The sequence below is a fragment of the Crocodylus porosus genome, unplaced genomic scaffold (genome assembly GCF_001723895.1).
Source record: "Crocodylus porosus isolate Cpor-Errol unplaced genomic scaffold, CroPor_comp1, whole genome shotgun sequence".
Classification (NCBI taxonomy): Eukaryota; Metazoa; Chordata; order Crocodylia; family Crocodylidae; genus Crocodylus; species Crocodylus porosus.
This window is the reverse complement of record NW_017728937.1, coordinates 1841433-1864171: the sequence shown is the minus strand read 5'-3', so window position 1 is coordinate 1864171 and position 22739 is coordinate 1841433. Positions and strand designations below refer to the sequence as shown.

The 22739-nt window shown below is 41.2% G+C and overlaps 1 protein-coding gene across 1 annotated transcript in view; it reads right to left on the bottom strand.

Moving 5' to 3' along the window:
• Positions 1 to 22505, bottom strand: part of PTDSS2 (phosphatidylserine synthase 2) — a 56520-nt gene extending 34015 nt beyond the window's left edge. Inside the window, exons 1-2 of the mRNA XM_019547245.1 lie at positions 22357 to 22505; positions 5178 to 5260 (exon numbers count right to left, since the gene is read on the bottom strand). Of these exons, the coding sequence (XP_019402790.1) occupies positions 5178 to 5260; positions 22357 to 22490 (217 nt within the window). The 5' untranslated portion in view covers positions 22491 to 22505. The remainder of the gene's footprint in view (positions 1 to 5177; positions 5261 to 22356) is intronic.
• Positions 22506 to 22739: the final 234 nt, after the last annotated feature.

Here is a 22739-nt window from a genome sequence, read left to right as displayed (position 1 = left end):
GGGTGAGAAGACATGCACAATAGTAGCATTGTTAGATATACAAATACCTACACTGATTCACAAGAATTTCAGCAAGCTTTCGGCCACAATCACTCTTCTTCAGGCATAGACTGAAGAGACAGCAGAAACATCCTATGCCTGAAGAAGGGTAATTGCGCCCAAAAGCTTGCTAAGAACTTTTTTCCAACTACTCAGTTGGTCTAATAAAAGGTATCACTTCTACTCAAAGAACCTTGCCCGTCTTGCCATGCACCTTTCAGTAACGTCTTCACTTTGTCCAAACTACTGAATACAAATGCCCTGCCTGATGTGTAAAATGCAGCTGACAGGATAACTAAACATCTATCCTAATAATTCTGGAAGTCAAATGAACTTCCTCTGATGCCTGCCACCCCAGATTTCTGCATTGTTAAAGGAGACCTAAATCAAAATTATTCCCAATTATTTGCTGTACAGTAAAAGCTGTGTTATCCGGCCCTTTACCAACAGGAATGCTCTATAAACTGGCACCTGTCATAGATGGTAATACAAATTTTCCTTTACGTATCTGGAAAAATTCCAATTGCCATCCAGCACCTTGCTGTGCGCTTCTCATAGATATGTTGTTTACAGAAGCCTCAGGACGCCGCCAAGCAGTGTCACTGGTGGCAGTCTCAATTGTAAACATCCGCTACCACCATCCACCATTGTGACTGCATTGTGCTTGTGCTGTATCATGACTTTATCGCTGAATATCTCGCTCATTCTGCAACTATGGCTACCAATAGTCCATCAACAAGTGGAGGACAGAAGCAAAAGTGTATTATGTTGCCGATAATTTGGTGAACTATAAGTACAACTCTCAGATAACCCGTATATTTAATTAACCGGCACCACCCCATGCCCCATGGATGCCAGCTAACAGAGATTTTACTGGATCTAGATCCACTGAAGGCCTTTCTTCTGCAACATTAACAAAGCTTTTCCATTCAATTCCACCCACAATCTACTCTAGCCACGCTCATTCTATCTAGAATACATACAAAAGCAATTGAATTCTTGTCTGCAAGTGCGATATGAATTCACGTTTATCCATTGTTAGTTTAGTTACCTCCATCCCTAAATCTTCCGACTAAGTCATTTATAGCTTTTATTATGAAACCACAAATGGCATACGAGTTGTACACAGAAGGAGATAAATTCATAATCTTGCATCAGCAAACATAAAATAACAAGTCATCATCTCTGGAGATATAAGTCACGGAAACTGCAGACATGTTCCCCTGTTAAAGACAGACAATGATGCATAACTGCATCATAGAGCATCCAGCTTATTTGGATTGTACGTACTGTATCCTGTTTTCAAAACTGACAAGTATCCTCTTTTACTCCCTCAGAGAACTGGTATCCTGTATACTTGAATTGCATATAGTACATGATACACAAACAGTTGTCAAAAGATCCAGGAACAACTTTTATTTATACATGCTATAAAGGCAAAATATTGCAGCTCTTCATCTAATCATATACAACTGTAAGAAAAATCACTGCCTCCGTACCTGGATATTAGCCTAGAAACTCAGGAGCTGGCAGACAGTAGTAAACAGGGCAATATGCATCACAAGTCCCCTGGTGAGGAAGGATCCATCCTTATTCCTTAGGGATAACTGAATTTGTTTATCTATTGGTGATGATTCATCTACGGTTTGTAAATCGCAGAATCTCTGCACTGAGATGGCAATGAGTAACATTGAAAGGGGAACTATTACACTGAAGAAATGATGACATCCTCAAAAACTGATCTTAAAAAAAAAATTATTCTCTTCATATTTTCATTAATAGACTTGGCACAGAAAAATAAAAGCTTTCCAGTGAAATTAGCTAGTGACAAAATTAAGAGGCATCGTTAATATAAAAGGAGGATCAAGATATCAAACAGAAAAAACTGGATAACACTGAGTGGAATAACAGAAAGGAAATGAAATTCTGCAGTACAAAAATAAGGCCACACACTTGGAACCCATAAGAATTATTTCTTAGCTGGCAGCTCAGCTGGAAATAGAACAATGACTAATATAACTTGGTCTATTACAGAATAACTATGAATTCTGATGTGATGCAGCCATAAAACAAACAAAAAACAGCCCAACCCACTTCCCCTCCTCCCCACCAAAAATGTAATTCTAGGACATATCAGTAGTTATTTCCAAAAGAAACAGGGACACATTAATATAATTTTACACGGCACTGGTTACACCTTATCTGGAACACTGTGTGCAATTCTGGTCACCTGTGTTCAAGAAGAAATTAATTCAAATTGGAGGAGGTATAAACTAATGCAACTATAATCAAGGGAATGAAGACTTTCATGTGTGAAGGGACTACAGGAGTTTGGCTGATTTAGCCTAGCAAAACAAAGGCTCAGAGGCTATGACTGGTATAAATGCTAGGGATGGAAAATGCTGGCACCATAACACATGGGTATAAGCCAATCATAATCAAGGCTGAAAATAAAGTGTTAACTACCGAAACAGTGAGATTTTGGAATGGCATCCCAATCAGTGTAGCAGGGACAACAAATCTAGCTTTTTTAAAGGAGGAGCTTGATTAAATTATCGGGCACGGTTGCCTGTGACCGCAGAGGACTGCATCTAATGACCCAGTGGCTCCTTTCAGGCCTACAATTGTATTTAAATGTAGCCTATAAAATAGGGAGAGGTACATACCAGTAAGGTATTAGTTCTCTTGGGATTAAAAGCCATCTTCCCCAAGAATAGAAATCATGGAGTGGGATCAAAATGGATCCATTTTTCTATGTTTACTTCACCAATATAGTCTACCACATCTCTCAGTGTGTATTATGTATATTTAGAAGTCTAACTTTAAGACCTGCAATAAATGCTCCTACAGCAGACACCCAAATTGTCCTTCGAAAAGCCCTGGGGAAGCATCCTTCATTCATTCCTGAACAGGGTCTATTTCTACAGTCCTCAGCGCATGTTGATTTAAGCACAAGATCAGGATTAAACAAGTTTCATCCCAGATTACATAAATTGTTATGCTGCGCTGTGTGTGCACGGCAAGACACATGATTTTTGGGATGTGGAATAAAATTCATCAGATCCCAATCAGGCAACAGGCAGATGGGAAGCTTGGTCCCTGATGCTATGCTTCCCACAGAACCCTTTAGATTTGCTGTCACATGGGCTCCAGACACTCCAGCACCTAAAGCTCCTCCGTCTCCAGCTGCCAGCACCATGGAGCTGGGAGGTAAACAAATGGGGACAGGCAAATGTGGAACATTTTTGTAGCTGGTTTCTTGTTTTATTGCATCATTAATTGTTTGAACATATGGCAGGGTTAAAACTGTGTGTGTTCAGAGGGCTGGGGCCCTGCAGGTGTTATACTAAAGATGCGATTAATGTGTTGTGTCTCATAAATATGAGCTTAACACATTAATCGCATCTTAAGTGTAACACCTGCAAGGCCCCAGCCCTCTGTACACTGTACAAAATAGTCTTCTTTTGAATTCAAACAAACTGGGGGGCAAACAGTTCATGCAAATAATGCATTAACACATTCAGCATGTAACGGCTCTAACTTTTTAAATGTCACTTTGAGAAGAATCATACAGGTAAAGAAAATACTCAACATTAACGTAAAAACAATTTCAGATGAGAGCATATGTCCACTTTCATGCTACACAGTTTGCCACCTGTGTAAAACAAGCTCGTGTTGTGTTCCCTGATCCGTTGTATGCCATACACGCTGCCCATGCCACTTGTGGCATGCAGGTCATCGGCTGGCCACCCCTGCTCTAAATGATTAAATACACAAGGAAGATTCCTTAAATATTCTGTTCACGGGCATCTGACCAGAATAAAAAATGATCAGTTCAATCTGGTAGCTGCTCTGCTTCCAAAAGTCTGCATTTTTTTACTATTAAGTAAATGAAATTTTACATCTGTAGATACAAAACAACTGAAGCATCTCACAGACAGCTAGAACTTAAGCCCAAATACATCACCGAAATCCTTTAAATTCTTCATGAGCCAGGCAGGGTATCAGACACTGCCATCTAATTGGCAAACTGGAAAGCTGGAACTCTGCTTAAGTTTATTGCAGTGCCTGCTGCATGTTGCTTCAATTATCTGCTTGAAGGAGATGGTTTTTTTTAACCTATTGCTTCTTAAAACAAATAAAGGTTTCCAACCTGAAAGGGTATGATAAAACTATGACAAATGTTTAGAATAAAGTTGTCTTTGTTTGCAACTATGTCACACAAAGTTATATAAATTACCTCTATTATAAACAATTACTAATGCCTAAAAATATCCAGCAGCAGAAGCAGGGACCTGTAAGTTTAATTACTCCCTAGGTACACTTAACACAAGTTTTATTTTGTATTTTTTAAAAGACTCAAAAAGTATGATCATTGGGATAGAAGCCTTCAACACAAAGTTGATTTTAATATAACTTTTATTCTATCAAATTGTGCTACAGAGTCCCCATCATCATATGGGTTGCTTAGAATTCTGGCAATTAGGGACTTGTCCAGAATCAGAAACACAGTCAAATTACAAAACAGAAAGGGAATTTTAAATGAAAAGGGAGCTGTGGAGAAGTACAAGACTTTTTGTTGCTAATGAGGACTGCAGATTACAGAGAACAGAATAAATCCCTTGCTATTAAGTGACTTAAAGCACAGTACATAATATGCATGCAATTTAGAGTAACTGTTACTGTCCCTATTTTAGCATGTCATTCTCAAAAAAGAAAAAAAAAGGGGAGTGTGTAGAAGTGACATCTGACAAGGACCTTTATTCTTATAAGCACAACCAGAAAGGTTGTGAAATCTCCATCGCATGAAGTCTTTAAATGAGTTACACAAACACTTGGCTGAGAGGGTTTAGACAGGTATGATCCAGCCTTGAGCAAAGGTTTTGGACTAATGACCTCCTGAGGTCCTTTCTAGCCCTATTTTTCTATGGTTTTTTTTAAGTTTCTAAATGATAAATAAATGATGTAGTGTTGGAAATATCTATCGATTACAAAGGTGGTCTTTCAGTACTAAGAAGCAGCTATGGGATTAACATAACTGGATAGATGCTGTATTAATATTATGTACACTGCAGCTAAAGGAAGTAAAAAGTCAGCAATTTTTCAGACATTTGAAAAGTTTAAATGACTTAAATTACCTGGATGAGGTCTTGAAAATGGTCCATCTTTAGCCTGAGTGACTCCAAAACACAGGAAAACCAATATACTGGCAACAATACCTCTGAAAATAAAGTACAAAAACTCTCAGTATACATTTAGACTGTACCTCCCCTCCCCAAAGCCATGAAATAAGAATTTAACTGTGGTTCTTCTCAGGCCAAGGACATCATGTTTCTACCCATTAACCTCTAAATAACACCTACAAAACAATTTTTTTTTTTTTTTTTTTTACAGTTTTATTGTAAGGAAACTAGTATTAAGCCCTATATTTAGGTTAACAGGGGCTATTATAAAAGATTCACGTGACTGAAGTTTTAATACCTTATTTGTGGGCAATGGTATCTGGAAAAAAAAACAGCTGAAAAAAAAGCCAGGAAGTTATAAAAGAACTTTTGAGAATAAGTACACACAAAGTTCTGCCAGCAAAATCTTTGGAGGGTAAACTAGGTCTCACCTGCTTAAGAATTTTGTAGTAATCCTAAAAAACAAGTGAGGATATTTTAAGGACATGCCCATTCTGCTGCTAAACCAGCAACAAACAATGCACTGGAAGTGTCTGGTTGCTGCTAAAGCAGCAATAAAGTGGATTTGGAGGAAAATAACTAGGTCAGGCTCCTAACAATCCCGTGGACCCAAACTCAGCATCCCAATCCCAACTCTGGATAACAGCTTTCTCCTGCTGCTGGCACTGGCACTCCAGCAACCCCCGGACTAGATCATACAGCTCCACAGGCCAGACCTAGTCCATGTGCCATATGTTTGACACCCCTGCTTTACAGATTTTTAAAAAAAATTAGCAAATGTTACAACTTCAAGGCATTAAGTCTACAGAACTAAATGATCATTGAAAACTTCCAATGTTCACTGAGTACAATCTGTACAGGAGGTTTCACCTCACTTTAGATCAATACAATTCTTTAAAACATGACTGCAAAAACTGGCACCTCTTTACTCGGTGATAAATAAATAATAACAATTAAAAAAAAAAAAAAAAGAGCTACAGAAGACCTACTAACTTTGTCCTGAAGAGCCAACACCTTTAGCAGTTACCACCTGTCCAGGATGGTATCTTTATCTGAAGTTAGGGAAAATTAAATTCTCTAATCTGAATTAAATGAATGTCATTATCCACCAGCTTGCTACCTTATACCTCTCTATCCTAGGACATTCAGCAATCAGCATGCAATCAGTAACAGACACTGCATAAACTCGTATGAAAAGATTTTTTACCAATCAGTTAGACTGAAGGAAAAAATTTACACCATTACAAAGCATAATCAATATCTAACAAATATGTCCATTGCTGCCCCACTACTTTGTCAGTTTTAATTTCACCCATTCACTTTAAGGACTTTAAGTAAAAATGCTATTACTTTATTCAGACCAGTCTAAAAACAACTGATCAAGTAGTTGTATGCATAGGCTGAGGACTGTCAGTTAATTGCTACCACACGAATCAAGGTTGGACCATTAATAAAGTTCAACTTCGTGCCGAATGAGTATACAAGCACTAGAAAGCCATATACAGTAATATGTTAGTTTAGAAGACAATATTTTGCATTCGAGTTTTTAACACAACTTTGATACTTTACTGTAATACAGTACTTGTTGGGGTGTTTGCTTAAGAATCACTGTGATTCCATGAAGCAAGGCCTTAATACATTTCCCCCAGTATGTGGCCTATAAACAGGCTGGTTTTATTTGTGGGAAAGAATTGAGAATGATTCTACTCTTATTCAGACATCAAGTTTACACCAGCAACCTGTCTCCAAATAATGGAAGTGTCTGAAACTTGATTAAATGTTTTTACCCACAAGAGATATTAGCATGTACAAAGCAGTTATATTAAATTATTTACGTTTAAATATTTGACAAGAAGGTCCCGCAAAAGTAGATGGAGCACTTGCAACCTGACTTGACTACTAGCAAAGTTTAATTTAAAGTTTAATAAGAAAATGGTTAAGTTAGAAGTTTTACAAATAAAAAAACTGATATCAACCAATATTAATATATGGGATCAATCACCTTTCACAGCCTGCAAGGTACTGACAAATGCTTCAGTGTAACAGATTTATGTTATGGGTGCACACTAGGGGCAGTCACTAAACAAAACTGTTGATATAGGGCAACAGTCAGCAACTGCCAGCATGTGTGCCAGAGTATGGCACATGAAGCCATTTTGCTCAGCATGCCAGAGCTGGCTCTGGGCAGGTCCCTGCCACCGGTCACAGATCCCTGGCTACTCACAGCAGGCAATAAGGAGGCTTCAAGCTCTGCTGCAAGCAGCTCAGGCTGCACAGCAGGTGGCAGGAGCCTGCCCAGAGCCTAGGCTGCTTGCAGTAGGTAGCCACAAGTCTACACGTGGCTGCACCACAATCTGGAGCCCCAGCCTGGCTCATTGCTGGTGGCGGCTGCACAGGTGCCTCACTCAAGGGGCCTGGTGGGGAAGGGCTGGGGCTAAGCTGGGCCCTTTGTGGTTCCCCCACCATCGGACCCTGGCACACCAACATCTTCCAAGTTGAGGTTGCAGAGGTTTTTTTGCCAACCCCTGATACAAGATATAACTTTCTTACCAAACTCTCTAAAGACAAACCAAGCACTTACAATCTAGTAGGTCCCAAATAATCCTATTATATTCTTTGTGTTAAGAGTTATACTCTTACATGGCACACACATTCCAACACTGCTTGACTGCAGATTTACATTTAAACTGACTCAGCACTTGTATCACGCCATGCTGCAAGCTTCCTTGTTTACAATCATTCTGTTTAGCCCAGAACTAAGTATTCCAAGTGATTCCTTCATGTCAAAGGGATAACTGCTGTGATGCCTTACAGTATAGACCTGCACATAAAAAGTAGTTTAATAGCAAGTGGCAATAAAATCAGCTGTAGGGTTGATTACAATTTTCTTTTAAACTGCAGCTAGGTGCAAGAAAGTTATGCAACACCAAAAAAATCCATGTGGCAGAGTCGCTACTGATCTTCCCCAGGCTCACACTTCCGTCTTAAGATATCAGCAGTACAGCAGTGATTCTCAACCTATTTTGTACCAAGACCCATTTGTAAACATCAGTGGCCAGTCCCAACCCAATGCCCTTCACTCCTGACCCACTGCCCCCCCACCTCCAGCCCCCAGTGTGTAGGGCAGGGGATGGGTCTGTGAGGCTGGGGCGGGGGTGAGGGGGAGGACAAGCAGCCCCTTGCAGGCTGGAACTCTGCCAGCATGCAAGGGAAAAGCCACCGTTTCCCACATTTTTCTCCTTTAAGTGAGAATCCATTTTGTTGATCTGTTTTTAAAGTTTGCTCGTGACCCTGCTGTACAATATGCTACACAGTGTAACAAGGCAGCCTGAACCTTCAGTGAATGTCCCGAGCTTGCACCCTCTTGCTATTGTCCTTCTGGTTTATCATGAAATGAAAGAAAGGCTCAATTAAGCTTCAGAGTTGGTTAAAAAACCCAAACAAAACAAAACAAAAACAAAAAAACAAGCTACATAGTTAACTTAGAGACCACCTAATTTATGTATTTTCTTGGATACTTGCAACAAAATACTGAAGTACAGTCATTAAAATAATTTTAGTACTCAATGATGTTTAAGGAAAAAAAATATAAGAATACAAAATGGAATACAGCAACCACTTTACCAAGACTAAGACAACACTGTTATTTAAAAGAGCCAATTCAGAGAGACAAAACAATGAGATGAGTCTGTGCATGTGGCTGCATGCCATCCTTTGTTCTCAGGTTTTAAACTCCACAGGCCTTGTGCCCTGTCCTCTGCCTGGGAGTACTGTTTTTTTTCAACTTTTCCTTCATTGCGTCGCCAGTGGTGCAATCTATCTGTGGTGTCAACAACTGTGAAACACTAACACTGGCAGCTTGAATCTTATAGTCATGATTTTTTTAAAATTATGACTAGGTCTACATGACAGTGGTTAAAATAGCATCAGCTTGTGTACTATACAACACCTGTTTTTTGCCATCTCTGGAGCTGTGATTGAGCGATATAGATCAAAGAAAACCACGGTAGAGAAAGACTTCTGAGAAATGGATGTCTAGGACTTGAATCATGATTTGGCATCCCAATATATTATATTCAAGTTACTAAAAAGGCACACAACTGTTTTTAGATGCTTGGAAGATGGGATAGAAGAGGAGATGGAAAAAGGCTACTATATAGCTGCAGAGAGCCACCAAAGACTCGCATCCATTCATGTTCTAAAACTAACAATATGGAAGTTGAAACAGCCACTCATTTAAACAAAGAGTAATTTGTATGAAAGGCAAAAAATGGGCATGTAGTCCTTTACAACTCTGATCTGCCAATGGAGTAACTACTACAGTATAAGCAAGAATCAATAAAATCCTAACTTTGAATGTCTGTATTAGATGCTATGTGGAATGCCTTCAAAGCATTTCTTCCCTCTAAAGAAGGCAGGGCAGCATGGCACATTAGAGACTAAATGGTTCAGAAAGCATATTGCGGTTCTTGGTTGTAGCTGTGTTGGTCTGAAGACATAGGCAGACAAGGTTCTTTGAGTAAATGTGCCACCTTTTATTAGACCAACTAAATAGTTAGCAAAACTGTTCTTTGCAAGCTTTTGGATACAAACACCCTTCTTCAGGCACAAAGCAACAGAATACTCTCCCTGTGTCTGAAGGAGGGTGTTTGTACCCAAAAGCTTGCAAAGAACAATTTCTCCAATTATTTAGTTGGTCTAATAAAAGATATCAAATTTACCCGAAGAACTTTTTCAGAGAGGCATAAGCTTTTTTAGATATATCCTTGTCTTATCTTGCCTCCATCATCCTCCATTATCAGCCCAAAGTATGACACTTGCCAGAAAAGATTAACCTGTTGTGGCGTTCACACCAATCAAGCACCTTAATGATAAGATATGCTGTTTCAACAGAACAAACAGTCCTTCAGCTAGCAAGATACGGGCATCTGAAAATGCTCATCAATGGGACCTAATCTATTAGCATGCATGACATGATCAGATTATAACATGGTGACCTTGTGCAGGGGAGTCTAACAAAACTAAATTATATTTAAATTTTTCACATATAAATTTTGAAAGGTTTCACTTTTCTTTGTTGATGATCTTTGCGATTTCCAGAAAAGGAGCCTGGTGTTCACTTGCCAGCACACATAGTCAAACTGTTAGGGCATACACTCAGCTATTGATGACAAATGATCGGAGAAATGTATCAACTAGTGGACAGACTGGGTTGACCACCTGTTCTCATTTGGGTTAATCATTGTTTTCTCATCAGAGTAATAAAGCAAACTAAAGCAACAGACACAAATGACTCAGACCAATCAGTTACTTTGGTCTCAACTCCCTCGCAGAATTAGAGGTGCCAACCAACATAAAGTTATGTGAAAACAAGACACTAAAGTTTCAGGTCACCATAAGCACTTGGAGCTACTTACCTTGCATTCCTTGGTCAAAGAATTACACTGATCAAAAGAGGATAGTGACTAAACAGGGCAGCAGAAACCATGATTTTGTGCAGGGTTTATGCCTACTAGCTGCAATCATCTTCATTATCCTCCACAAAGATCTTCCCTGTACAGAGGACAGTTTTATTTTACCCTTGGAGCTGAATGTCTGCCAGAAGGACACTACAGCACAAACTGACAGTCACTACTTCAACCACTAGTATCCAGCTACTTAAAGTTACTGACACAGGTATTATATAGGTTCTCAAGCATGCTCCAAGTAGCCAGCAGGGGATGGAGGTCAACCTTCCTTACATGCTATATGGACAGCATATAACCTAGAAGCATTTTTTGCACAATCAAGCATTCAAAAGCTATGTCAGGTTTCAGAATTCACATTTACTTGTCTGAGGTATCAGGAATAGGATTCGGTTATGCAACTAATTCATTCCATCAGCTGTTTCATCCACAAAAAAATAGCAGCCAGAGTGGTCTGAGAGATTAGTCTTACACAGACTAATTGCTGGATGTTTCCCAGCATCTACCAGTATTGTTCTCCCAACAGTATGGAAAACAAGGGCTATAGAAGGCAAGAATGCATACAGTTCCGGCAGTTAAGAGCTACACAGTCTTTTATAAACCATTACACCATCTGACTTCAAGCAAATTTGATGGCACCACAATCTCACTCCCTCCTAGTACTTCAGCACCTTTGTATTCGAAACGTACTACTGCATCACTCAGTTCTTTATGCAGAATGCACCAAAATGTCTGCAAATTCATTTGTGTTTGTGCACTCAAATTAAAAACTTGAAGCTACATAAGTGCAATCTGGTCTGTTAAACCAAAATAGCAGCGATTAGCATGTCAGGATAGAAGTCCACTGGCAACACACTTACATGCAACATCAGCCAAAACAAGCCCTCAGGAGCACTCAAAAGCATAACATTTCCTCTTTTCTTAATTTGGAGAAGGAAAAACTCCCACCAATGCTATTGAGAAGTGCCAGTTTGACAGCTGTGTACACAGAAGTCCACTATGAACCACAAGTACAAGCCACCTCTATAAGTTATATCACACCTGCTCAACTATTTTGAAGACATCACCACTGGAGTTAAAGGCAGTTCAGTATCTCACACATGAAAATGCATGTGCATGCACATACCAATACCTAAACCTACATCCTCTCTCCAAACCTTCATGACAGATGCCATTCGAAAGCTCAGCATCACAAGCCCTCTAAGAAAACCTTCACTGGCCATTACTAACATGCCTATATTTGACCAAGTGATGCTGAGGTTGGTATATGAATACAGGTTTCCCCTCACTTTATGCAGGTTCTGTATGTGCAAATTCACTCTAATGAGATGACCTTTTTTATACCAAAGATTCATTATATGTGAGGTAAATTCACTCTTATGTGATCGGCGTGGTGGAAGCCTGCAGTCAGCTGCTTTGTGCAGTGCACTGTGGGAGCTACACGCACAAAAATATAGTCTCCTGTGTGGATCTGTGCTCCTTGCTCATTGTCTGTGACATACGTTTCTGTAGTTGCCATCCCCATTATGGCAACATTCACCACCACCCTGTGCTTGTGTGTACTGTCTGCTGTTGGTGAGTACCAAAATTGCCTTGTAAAAGTGGTAGAAATAGGTCTGGGGGGCAGTACAGTTGACATCTTGGAATATATCTCTGTGTGTTACACTGTAAAATGGGTTCCCTCTTTATGTGAATTGGACTTATACTCCATTTTCCAGGAATGCATGTACAGCATAAAGTGAGGGAAACCTGTACCTACTTATCAGGGTCTCATCACTCAAGGAACATCTGTACCTCATCCTTTGCTTGCCCTAGGAAGAATGCCCCCCAAACACATCCTGATCATGTCTGTCAGAGCAGGAAATGTAGTGGCGAAGCCACTCCAGAGGCATTCCCAACAGCTACTCTCAATCAAGCCAGCGATAAGACACTCCTGGGAGATAAGACACTCCTGGGTTTGGCACATACAAAGAGGAACAAGGCAAGCTGAAGGACAGCCCCCTGAAATACACCAGGGACATGGTTTAGATATACCCTGAGCCTCCCTTCAATGCTAAACAATAACTGAGAATAATACAAGAAAAACCATATACACAAAAGAATTTTTCAGGAGGGAAGACAGAATGCTATTCCTTGCTTGTAACTTTGCACATCTCCCTCCTAAATACTACTTATGGCTGTATTCCTGCTGTTTAATAAACCTCAAAATTTGAATCCGGCCCTTCCAAACACTAGATACTTTCACAAAGCAAATTCCAAATGGCCAATTTATTCATTACCATCCTTCTCACTCCCCCAAACCCCCAAATCTAGTGAAGAAAAGAGGTCTAGTACATACCTAGCATCAGGCTTCCCTTTAACACAAATATTCAGAAGGTCTGGGACAATGTAACTAGCTAATCTTGCTCAATACCCATTAGAGTAAAGCACAAGATAAAAATACTAGCAGGACAACAAGTATTCCCTTGTTAGTACAAGCAGGTTCATTCCTGCTGTTACTGCCTGGTTAAAATCCCAGCTGCAAATTGATTTGTTCCTGTTTTCACTAAAGCAAATACAGTTTGTTCCAGAAAGGCCCAGAAGTGCTTAGTTACCTAATAGGTACATTCTGGACAGCAAAACAGGATAGTCTGATGCCACTGCAGCACAATCATAATCCAAATTGACTGAATTTAAGAGTATTCCAATAATTAGGTTCTCGCATGGAAAATTATAAGTTTGCACAGACTCTAATTACAGGAGGGTCATCTTAAATTTGTTCCCACAACAGTGGCAAGGGGCAAGAGACTAAACTTCTGCTCCTTCCTTCCCCTGCCTGCCCCCCGGCACTTGCCCCCAACTTCAGCTCTGTACCACCAGTGGATGCATGCGTGCCTCAGAGCAGACAGTGGGGGTGTGGCTGGGATTGTGCTGCCTCAAGGCCCCTCCCTACCATCTGCTCTGAGGCTCACATGCATCCACAGGTGGTACAGAGCTGATGCTGGGGCTCCAGAACAGCATTTCCCTGGCTCCTCGTGGCTACTGTAGCGGCCAAGGTGAGAGCAGTGGGGCTGGGACTGCGCTGGCCCCACCCGCCTCCTCTCCCAGCTTGCTGTGCTGCCTCCTTCCCACTGCAGCACAGTTGCGGCCCTGGGGCAAGGGCCCCCTGCTCCAGCATCTCCCCAGGAGGATGCAGCTGGCTGATGGGCGGGCTGTAGGCCAGGGCCTCCATGGGCCACGCTGCAGCCCTGGGGCCAGCCCCCCAGGGAAGCACAGGGGCTGTGGCGTGCCCAGGGCTGTTTGTATGCGTGCACACGTGTCTGGTTCTGGATGTTTGTGTATGTGCACATGTGTCTGTTTTGTGTGTGTTTGCATGTGTCTGGTTCTCTGTGTTTACGCATGTGTGGTTCTGTGTCCATGTGTGCGTGCATGCACATGTGTCTGGTTCTCTGTGTTTGGGGGTGTCTGTGTATGGTTCTCTCCATTCTCTCATTTTCCTTTTTCTTCCCTTTTTTTTTTTTCTTTCTCTCTCTCTCTTCTTCTTGCTCCTCTTATCTTTCTCTTTTTTTCTCTCATCACAACCTGCTTAACACAACAACAAAGGTAGTATATGAAGTTTTATTTATTGTCACCAGTTTAGGATTTTTAGAAAACCTGGTATTTACTATAAAAAAAAAAAGAAGAAACATTTATATGATTAACTATATTAATATGCCGTGCATCTTGCCATGTACCCCCTGCTCCATTTTCGATTTCTGGCATGCTGGCACTCCAGCACATTACAAGGTAGACATTGTGGCTTTTTCAGCACTCTGGCCAAAAATGTTACCTACCCCTGCAATATACAGTCAGGACGACAGTTTTATTTACCATTTTTATTTTTAAGTACTGAACAATGACAGCTACAGACTCCAAATACAGCCTGAACAATGAACAAACTCTTGAGTTCCTTAGTCAGGCAATTGCTCCTATAACATTATTTTACAGAGTAGCACCCTTAAGCAGCGCAAGGTTTATGAAGTATAAAGAACAGAAGACAACACCATAAATAGCAAGAACAGCACTAGCCTAAATTAAGCAAGGTGACCTCAGGCAAGCTAAAAGACCCAACAATCACATGTGAAGCACTGGGAAGAACACATTATCTGTGTGACTACTATGTTGGTTCCTGGTTCCTTTGATCAGTGTTGTATTGATGCCCAATCTAAATCTATCCACAAAGACAAAGGAGGCTGTAAAGGGGTGGTTAAGTTCCAAGTAAGAATGGAAAAACAATGACACAAAAAGCAACAGGTACACAGTTTCAAAGGAGGGAAGATATTATCATCTGGAAGGCACGTGTATGGCTCCATCCAGGCTAGAATGGGTTATTCTTCCCAAGGACAACCCTAGGATGAAAAGGAGATTTAATCTCAGAGGCCTCAGAAATGGGAGGAGGTTTGAGTGACCTAGGACAGGGTTCAGAGGATATCAGTGAAAAGCTGCCATGATAGAACAACCTGCCCTGCTTTCAAAACTTGCTGTCTTAATTTGAGTCCTAACTCAGATGGAGAAAAAGCTGGACCTAACTGAACTATCACTAGAGGAACTTAAGCTTAGCTAAGTTATGTGTGTAGAACAGTGCTTTTCAACCTTTTTAGACTCAAGACACCAGTTTTTAGTTTTCGCTCATTTTTTTAGTACAGAAGAATATCAGAGCAATTCTTCTACTGCAAAGAAGCCTGAAAGAGCATACCAGGTCAGAATGCTTTTAACATTATGGATTCCTATTTGAAATCTCTTGGTGAAACAGTTTGGTACAACAAACAGTGCTAATGTTGTGTGGAACCCACACGGCTTCCTTGAAAAAAAATCTCAAACCTAGTTGAGAATCACTGATATAGAACTTGTATTTCATAACCTTCCCTTGTGGCATTTTGTACATTAAGGCTAACAACACAAAAAGAAAAAACAACACACAACAAACAACAAGAACACTTTTGTTTTGAAGGAGTTGTTTTTAAAATCAACAGGCATGTCTAATCCAGATACTCTTACAAGGTTCAAAAGTAGTTGGATCTATTTAAAAAGTTGTGGTTGGTATGCAAGGAATTTATCCCCACAGATGGTGATCCACAGCAAGCAAAGTGCACAATTCCACTCCAGCCATGTAAGGCCTACCAAATCCAAAAGGAGAGCAGTGCAGCCAGCCAACACCTTCTGGTCTTCTCGTCCAACCTACATCTGTGGATATATTACAAAAGACACCGAAGATAACTGCTGCACTTATAACTTGGCTGACCCAAATCTTGGAGACTCCCACACACCAGTGGCATTAACTTTCAGATTAAGGAGGCATAATAAAAGTAATGAATACAAAAGTAAACAACCTTTCCAGATTCCTGAATCACCGTGGCTGTCCTGAAGTGTGCTCCCCCTTCCCTTTATCCCCCACAAGGAAAAAAAACAGAAATCCTCGCTGGCAGAGAAGGCTAAGAGCCAATCAGCAAAGCCCAACAGAGAGCCAGAGGCCTAACTGCTTACTCAGGCTGTTAACACACATTACAATTGAAATGGTAGATGGTCATGCTGTAGCTGTAGCTTTATTTATACTACTAATTGGTGAACTCTAACCTGTATTTTAGTCAAAGCATAATGAACTTCTAAATTCTACTAGTACAACCGTGAACTACGAGGAACAAAAAACGGAGTTCAAGTTAAGCACTGTCAAACTAGTGGCCAACAAGGAAGAAACAGGAGATTCTCCCTTTCAGAAAGCACTTACTCACAGTAGGATAAATCTCTTCTAACTGACATTTTTCCAGGACCATAAGGAAACTGGGCTGAACTGGTTTCCTAGGGCAGAGGGTAGCAACATCTGTGGGCTGCTGGATCTGGCCTGTGGAGTGGGAGAGCTTGCCTCTGTCCATGGCCATAATGGAGCTGGACCATGATAAACTGCACTAGAACCAGGCAGACAGAAGATGTGCCTGCATCGCCACCACTTCGCTCTGCCCTCCCACTCCCTGGCTGGCTGCAGCATAAGCGCAGCTTCCAGCTGGTGGGAAATTGATCTGGGGCCAGCTAGCTTCCAGATGCACCTGTGTTGCAGCCAAGGAACAGGAAGCAGCAGTAGTGCAGATACAGTTTCCAGATGCCCAGCCCCAGCTCCCAGGGAAGCTGCACCTGTACCACAGCCCAAGAACAGAGGAATGCAGGAGCAAGAAGTGGTGGCGGCACAGATGTAGCTCCCAGCTGCCCAGGCATAACTTGGTTGCTCACTGCCTGGAAGCTGTGTTTGTACTTCAGCCAGGGAAAGGAAGGGTGGGGTTGAGAGAACTGGTGGCAGTCCCTGGTCCTAGTATAAGTGCAAGCAACCCCCACCGTTACTGATGGGTTGCTGAAGCCACCTAACCTGCACCAGACTGGGACTGTGTTGTTCCAGTCCGCAGTTTATAAAGGTTGCCAGCCCCTGCACTAAGGTCTCAGAGAACAAAACTAAACTGATCAATCAGTGGAGGAGATAAACCTCACCACCCTGTTCTGACAAAAGTAACTGGACTAAAAGTTAATAAAAGAAGAACATAGTAGGGCAAACGTAGAGGTGCTAGTGACTGGTAAAAGACCCCAAAAGCAATGCCCTCTGCCTTCCTCAGTCTCTCATTCTCATAAGGTTAAAAATTATCCAGCTGTGGCCTCGGCTACACCACAGTCCATGATGGCTGGGGAACTGGCTCCGAGGTCAGACCCAGAGAGTAGTAGTAGATGGTAGCAAATCACTATGGCGTTCAGTGACCAGTGGCATCCCCAAAGGCTCTATCCTTGGACCAGTCCTCTTTAACATCTTTATCAGTGATGTGAACATTGGTGTCAGAAGCACACTGGCTTAGTTTGTCAATGACACTAAACTTTGGGGCATAGCATCCACACCTGAAGACAGGCTAGTGATCCAGGCTGACTTGGATAAACTTAGTAAGTGGGCGGATACAAACCTGATGACGTTCAATACCAAGAAATGTAAGGTACTCCACTTCGGGGGCGGGGGGGAACGACGGACACCCTGCAGCATGCTTAGAGGCTCGGCTGAAAGAGACTTGGGGGTCATGATTGACCACAAGATGAACATAAGCCACCACTGCAATGTCGCAGCTGGTAAAGCTAACCAAATTCTGGCTTGCATCCATAGATGCTTCAAGTAAATCTCAGGACAACATCCTCCCGCTGTACTTGGCCTTGATGAGGCCGCAGTTGGAGTACTGTGTCCAATTCTGGGCTCCTCAATTCAACAAGGATGTCGAGAAGCTTGAGAAAGTCCAGAGGAAAGCCACACGCATGATCAGAGGGCAAGAGAATAGGTCTTATGACGAGAGGCTGAGAGCCATGGGACACTTCAGCCTGGAAAAGCGCAAGCTCAGGGGGAACCTGGTAGCTGCCTATAAGTACATAAGGGGTGTACATCAGGATCTGGGAGAACATCTGTTCACCAGAGCACCCCAGGGTAAAACAAGGACCAACAGTCATAAACTCCTCCAAGACCATTTCAGACTGGACATAAGAAAAAAATGTCTTTACTGTCCGAGCCCACAAGACCGGGAACAGATTCCCTCCAGAAGTGGTGCAGACACCTACTCTGGACTCATTCAAGAAATGTTTGGATGCTTACCTTGCTGGGATCCTTTGACCCTAGCTGACTTCCTGCCCCAGGGGCAGGGGGCTGGACTTAATGATCTTCGAGGTCCCTTCCAGCCCTAATGTCTATGAAGCTATGAAACTAATGGGGCTAACCAATTTGCCTGTCTGTACTTAGGAGGATTAGTGTATGCTGCTGCTAAATAGAAAGGATTTAAAATCAGATCTGGAGTCATCTACACAACCCTTTCCCTATTTGAGGATGGGGTTCACATGCAACACTGTACAAACCAATGGAAATTTCAGATGAAGCAATTAATCTAATATCAAATTAAATAGTAATAATTTAAAAAACTTAATGAAAGAAACAAGGTTAGAATGCAGTTTCTGCTTCCTGCTACCTTAAATTTAGCCATCCAACATTACTATCTAGTCCATTATACTAGTTACACAACATTTCATGCAGCTTTAATTATTTCATCTAATAAAAAGGAAGGAGTGGATTCCAAAATGACTGTCCCACTCAGTGCATGCACACTGATCAGTGCTCATCCACTTACTGACGTGACCTTTCAAGAAAAATGCAACCGTATATTTAGTGGTAGAAGATCAATTAAGATATTTAAATGTCAGAAGATCATAACATCATAGAAAAGTAGGGCTGGAAGGGACCTTACGAGGCCACCTACTCTAGTGATTCTCAACAAAGATGCCACAGCACCTGGGGTGCCATGAGATCCTTTTAAGGGCTCTGCAGAGTGCCAATCAATATTAGCATTGTTAGGTATGTAAACACCTACACACAAGTCACACGATAAACCCAGAGATAGGAATCCATAGTGTCAAAAACATTTTAACTTGTTGTAATGAACTCAGAAAGATCACAACAGCAGAATTGCTTTATTACTTGTTGGTAGTCAAAAAATGACTGAAATATAAGAGCTGGCATTTTGCAAGAGTGCCTGAGTCTAATGAGGGGTGCCTCGAGTCTAAAAAGGTTAAGAACCACTCATCTAGTTTAACCTCCTGATTAAACCATTAGAGTCAAGTGTGCCTCTAATCCACTCTTGAAAACTTCCATGGATGGAGATTCCACTGCTTCTCTGGGTAGCCTGCTATAAAGCTTAACCACCCTAAGTCAGCCACCCCCAACATGTACAATGGTTACTGAGCAGTACAAAAGCTATTTACTAGCAACAGTTTTATGGAATCTCTACTGTATTTCCACTTGAGACTTGGTACTCCTGACATTAAGATACCTTTAAAACTGTTTGCTGGGTGCATGTGTGATTGACTTCATTTCTATAAAGAGTATGCAAAACCATCAATAGTCAGTCTTAGTTAATTTTCCCTAACAAAAATAGAGAGTGGATCAGGTTCCATGACAAAGTGAAAGCTTCTCAGACAAGTATTAAGCTCATATACTAAATTATTGAACCCCATTATGAGTGCAAGATACAAGTAGTCCTCAACTTAGAATGTTTTGCACTTACAATGTTTACACATTGACACCCTGTTTCAACTTTCTGACATCAGTTTCAACTTTACAATGCTTGATCTGACGCAATGCCACACCAGCTAACAAGTTCACTGCATCGTCCATCTCCCTGGAGAACATCTGTCCAGACTTCCTTGGACACTTTCTTTAAGAAAGCAAACAAGACTCCAGAAAAACCTGCAGCCAAGATGCCTGAGAAGACTAGAGTCAACAACCCTTCAAAAAGTCCAGCAAAGTCACCTTGAAGAAGTCCTTCCAAATCAATGATTGCTATTTACAGTATAAATACATTAATGTAGCTATATTACTCATCTATAATTGACTGAGTACCAAATTCTGGATTATTTTTGGTGAAAATAGGGCAATCGGGCCTCCGTTCAGGATCTAATCCCCCATTTATAACATTATTTCCTATGGGAAAATCGGTTCTGAGTTACAACGTTTCGACTTAAGACATGGTTTTCAAGAACCAATTGTGATGCAAGTCTCAGGACTGCCTGTACTACCTGACTGCGATCTGAAAGCAGCTCCACACACACTGCTTTCTTCACACTTTCTGCTTTTCGAAAAAGTTCCAAAGTTTGAGAAGAAAGTCCCTTACTCCAACTGGAAACACAGAGAGTATTCAATTCTTTACCAAAAAAATTTAACTTATTTTAATAATGGATTCAAGTTAAGACATTAAATAACATTCCCATATCAAAAAAATCTTTTCTTATTGAGATGAAAAGAAATTTTAACGATTAATTTCCTCCCAGATCTTATTACTGAGATTAGTCCCATTATCACAGCAATAAAACATTCCACTGAGTCACCTTATTATATTTATATCAACCTCTAATCCCAACTCACTTGATTTGTCATCACTTCCTCCATTAAGTGTTTTCCCCCCTCCATTCTTGGAGACATTGTTCTAAAGTATGTCTCAGCTCCTTCCACTGCCTAGTTTCTCTTTACTGTGACAACTGAGTAACAGTACTGCTAGTTATAGATACTGAAGGTTGCACCGTATTTTTCAGTTCCAGGCTGGGTTCTTGTACTCTGCGCTACCACAGTGACCTGTTGAGTATTTCACATTAACATGAGCAAATGACCAGCAAGTGCAAATGACACACTGTGAACCTACTATACCTGGTAATGCAGGGGTGCGCTGATAAAGATTTTTTGGTCCAATACCAATGACCGATTATTAACCAGTCATATTGGCCAATCCCAATCCAACTGCCAATATGCAGCCAGACAGCTTGGAGAGCAGCATCCAGCTAGAAAATCTGTTGGGGGAAAGAGACGGGGCGGGAGGGGAGGGGTGGCAAAATCGAGGCCTCCACAATGAAGGAGCAAGTGGGGCTATTCCAGGGGAAGGCACTGCATAGTTGGGGCTGGGTTGGGCATGGGATGAAGCCGTGGAGTAAGGGTAGGTTGCTGCTGGCTCAGGGCTAGGGGGCTGCATCAGCCTCTTTCTGGCGGGGTAGGAACTGGGCTGGGGCTGCACTCAGCCACTCGTGGCTCCATCCTGTGCCTTGTTCCACCCTGGCTGGACAGCATCTGCCCCTACCCTGGCCCCACTCTCCCCCTCATGGTGAAGGCCTTGATCTGTCACCCCCATGCCCCTTTCCCCACAGAGACTTACCAGCCGGATGCTCCTCTCCAAGGTGCTGGGCTGCATCCCTGGCTGTGCACATGCATACGGTATTTATTGGCGACACGTCAGCCAAAAAATGCTAACTGCTGACAATGTCAGTTTTCCTTTTATCAGTGTCAATACAATATGGACTGATATATCGGTGTGCCTCTAGATAAATGTCTTCCTAATCATACTCAAGAGAGACAGGGAGAAGGTTAGATACTTTAATTGGAAGTAATATACCCCTTTCCTTTCCTTTTCACATATGTAAGAACTAAGATACACTAGAGAGAAGACAGGTGGGTGTTCTTCCAGGATTCTAATTTATTTTCATGTCTCATAACAGGAACATGTAGAGCTCTCGGGAGATTAAGCCATTTATTTTTTCAAGTTATTCGATTTAAACAAAAAAAAGGACTTAGTGTACATTAAAATCAGAGTTTTGGATCTTTGAGTGAACCATGCTTTTCACTATTTTAGTTACATGAGAGGTTTCACTCAATCTGACCAGTTCAACTATAGCATCACATTGGCAACAGAACATACAGTTAAGAGAATCATTCTAAACATACATATTTTTAAGAGCTGCTGTTTAAGCTATAAGCTCTCATGTTTATATTTAGCCCAAATACCAATCCCCATGAAAGCCTTAAACATAGCTTTGCATTAACGTACAAGTCAAATAATTCACATGTAATAATATACCACCAGATAAATCTAAGTGGCAGACCTCACTATATTAGCCAAGAAGCAGAATTTGTTGCTATGGGAAGCATAACCTGATACAATGAGGTCTTGTAATTAGTTACATGTACACATGATGCACACATTATTCACCACAGTAAGCAATATGTTACATTTAAACACTTGTATCAAATGAGCATCCACATTTTGATTTACTTTTATCAGCTTTATGCTGATTAATGCCACACAAAAATATTTATCTTTAAAAAGGTTTACCTTTTAGTATTGTAGGCAGTATCTTGTGGGGTTTCTTCCAACAAGGTTACATATCCCAGTGCACAAGTAAGGCTAAACAGGACTGTTAAGGTGTGAGCTCTCCTGCAGTTTAGGGGGAAAACAAAAATTAACATTCAAACAAGAGAAGGCCAGGTGGAGGAAAAACAGAAAGAAGTCAAGCATATTGAAATATTTTCTTGGCCAGGCTAAAAGCTAACTAACCAACAAAACTGAACAAGTTTTATATTTTCAATTCATGTTACTATTTCTGACAACTGTACAGCTACTATTTCTGACAAATGTACAATGCAAAGAACAGAGAATGTCACATCAGCACAAAATAATTTATTGAGAGAGGCCTATCACTAAGAGGTCTTAAGCCT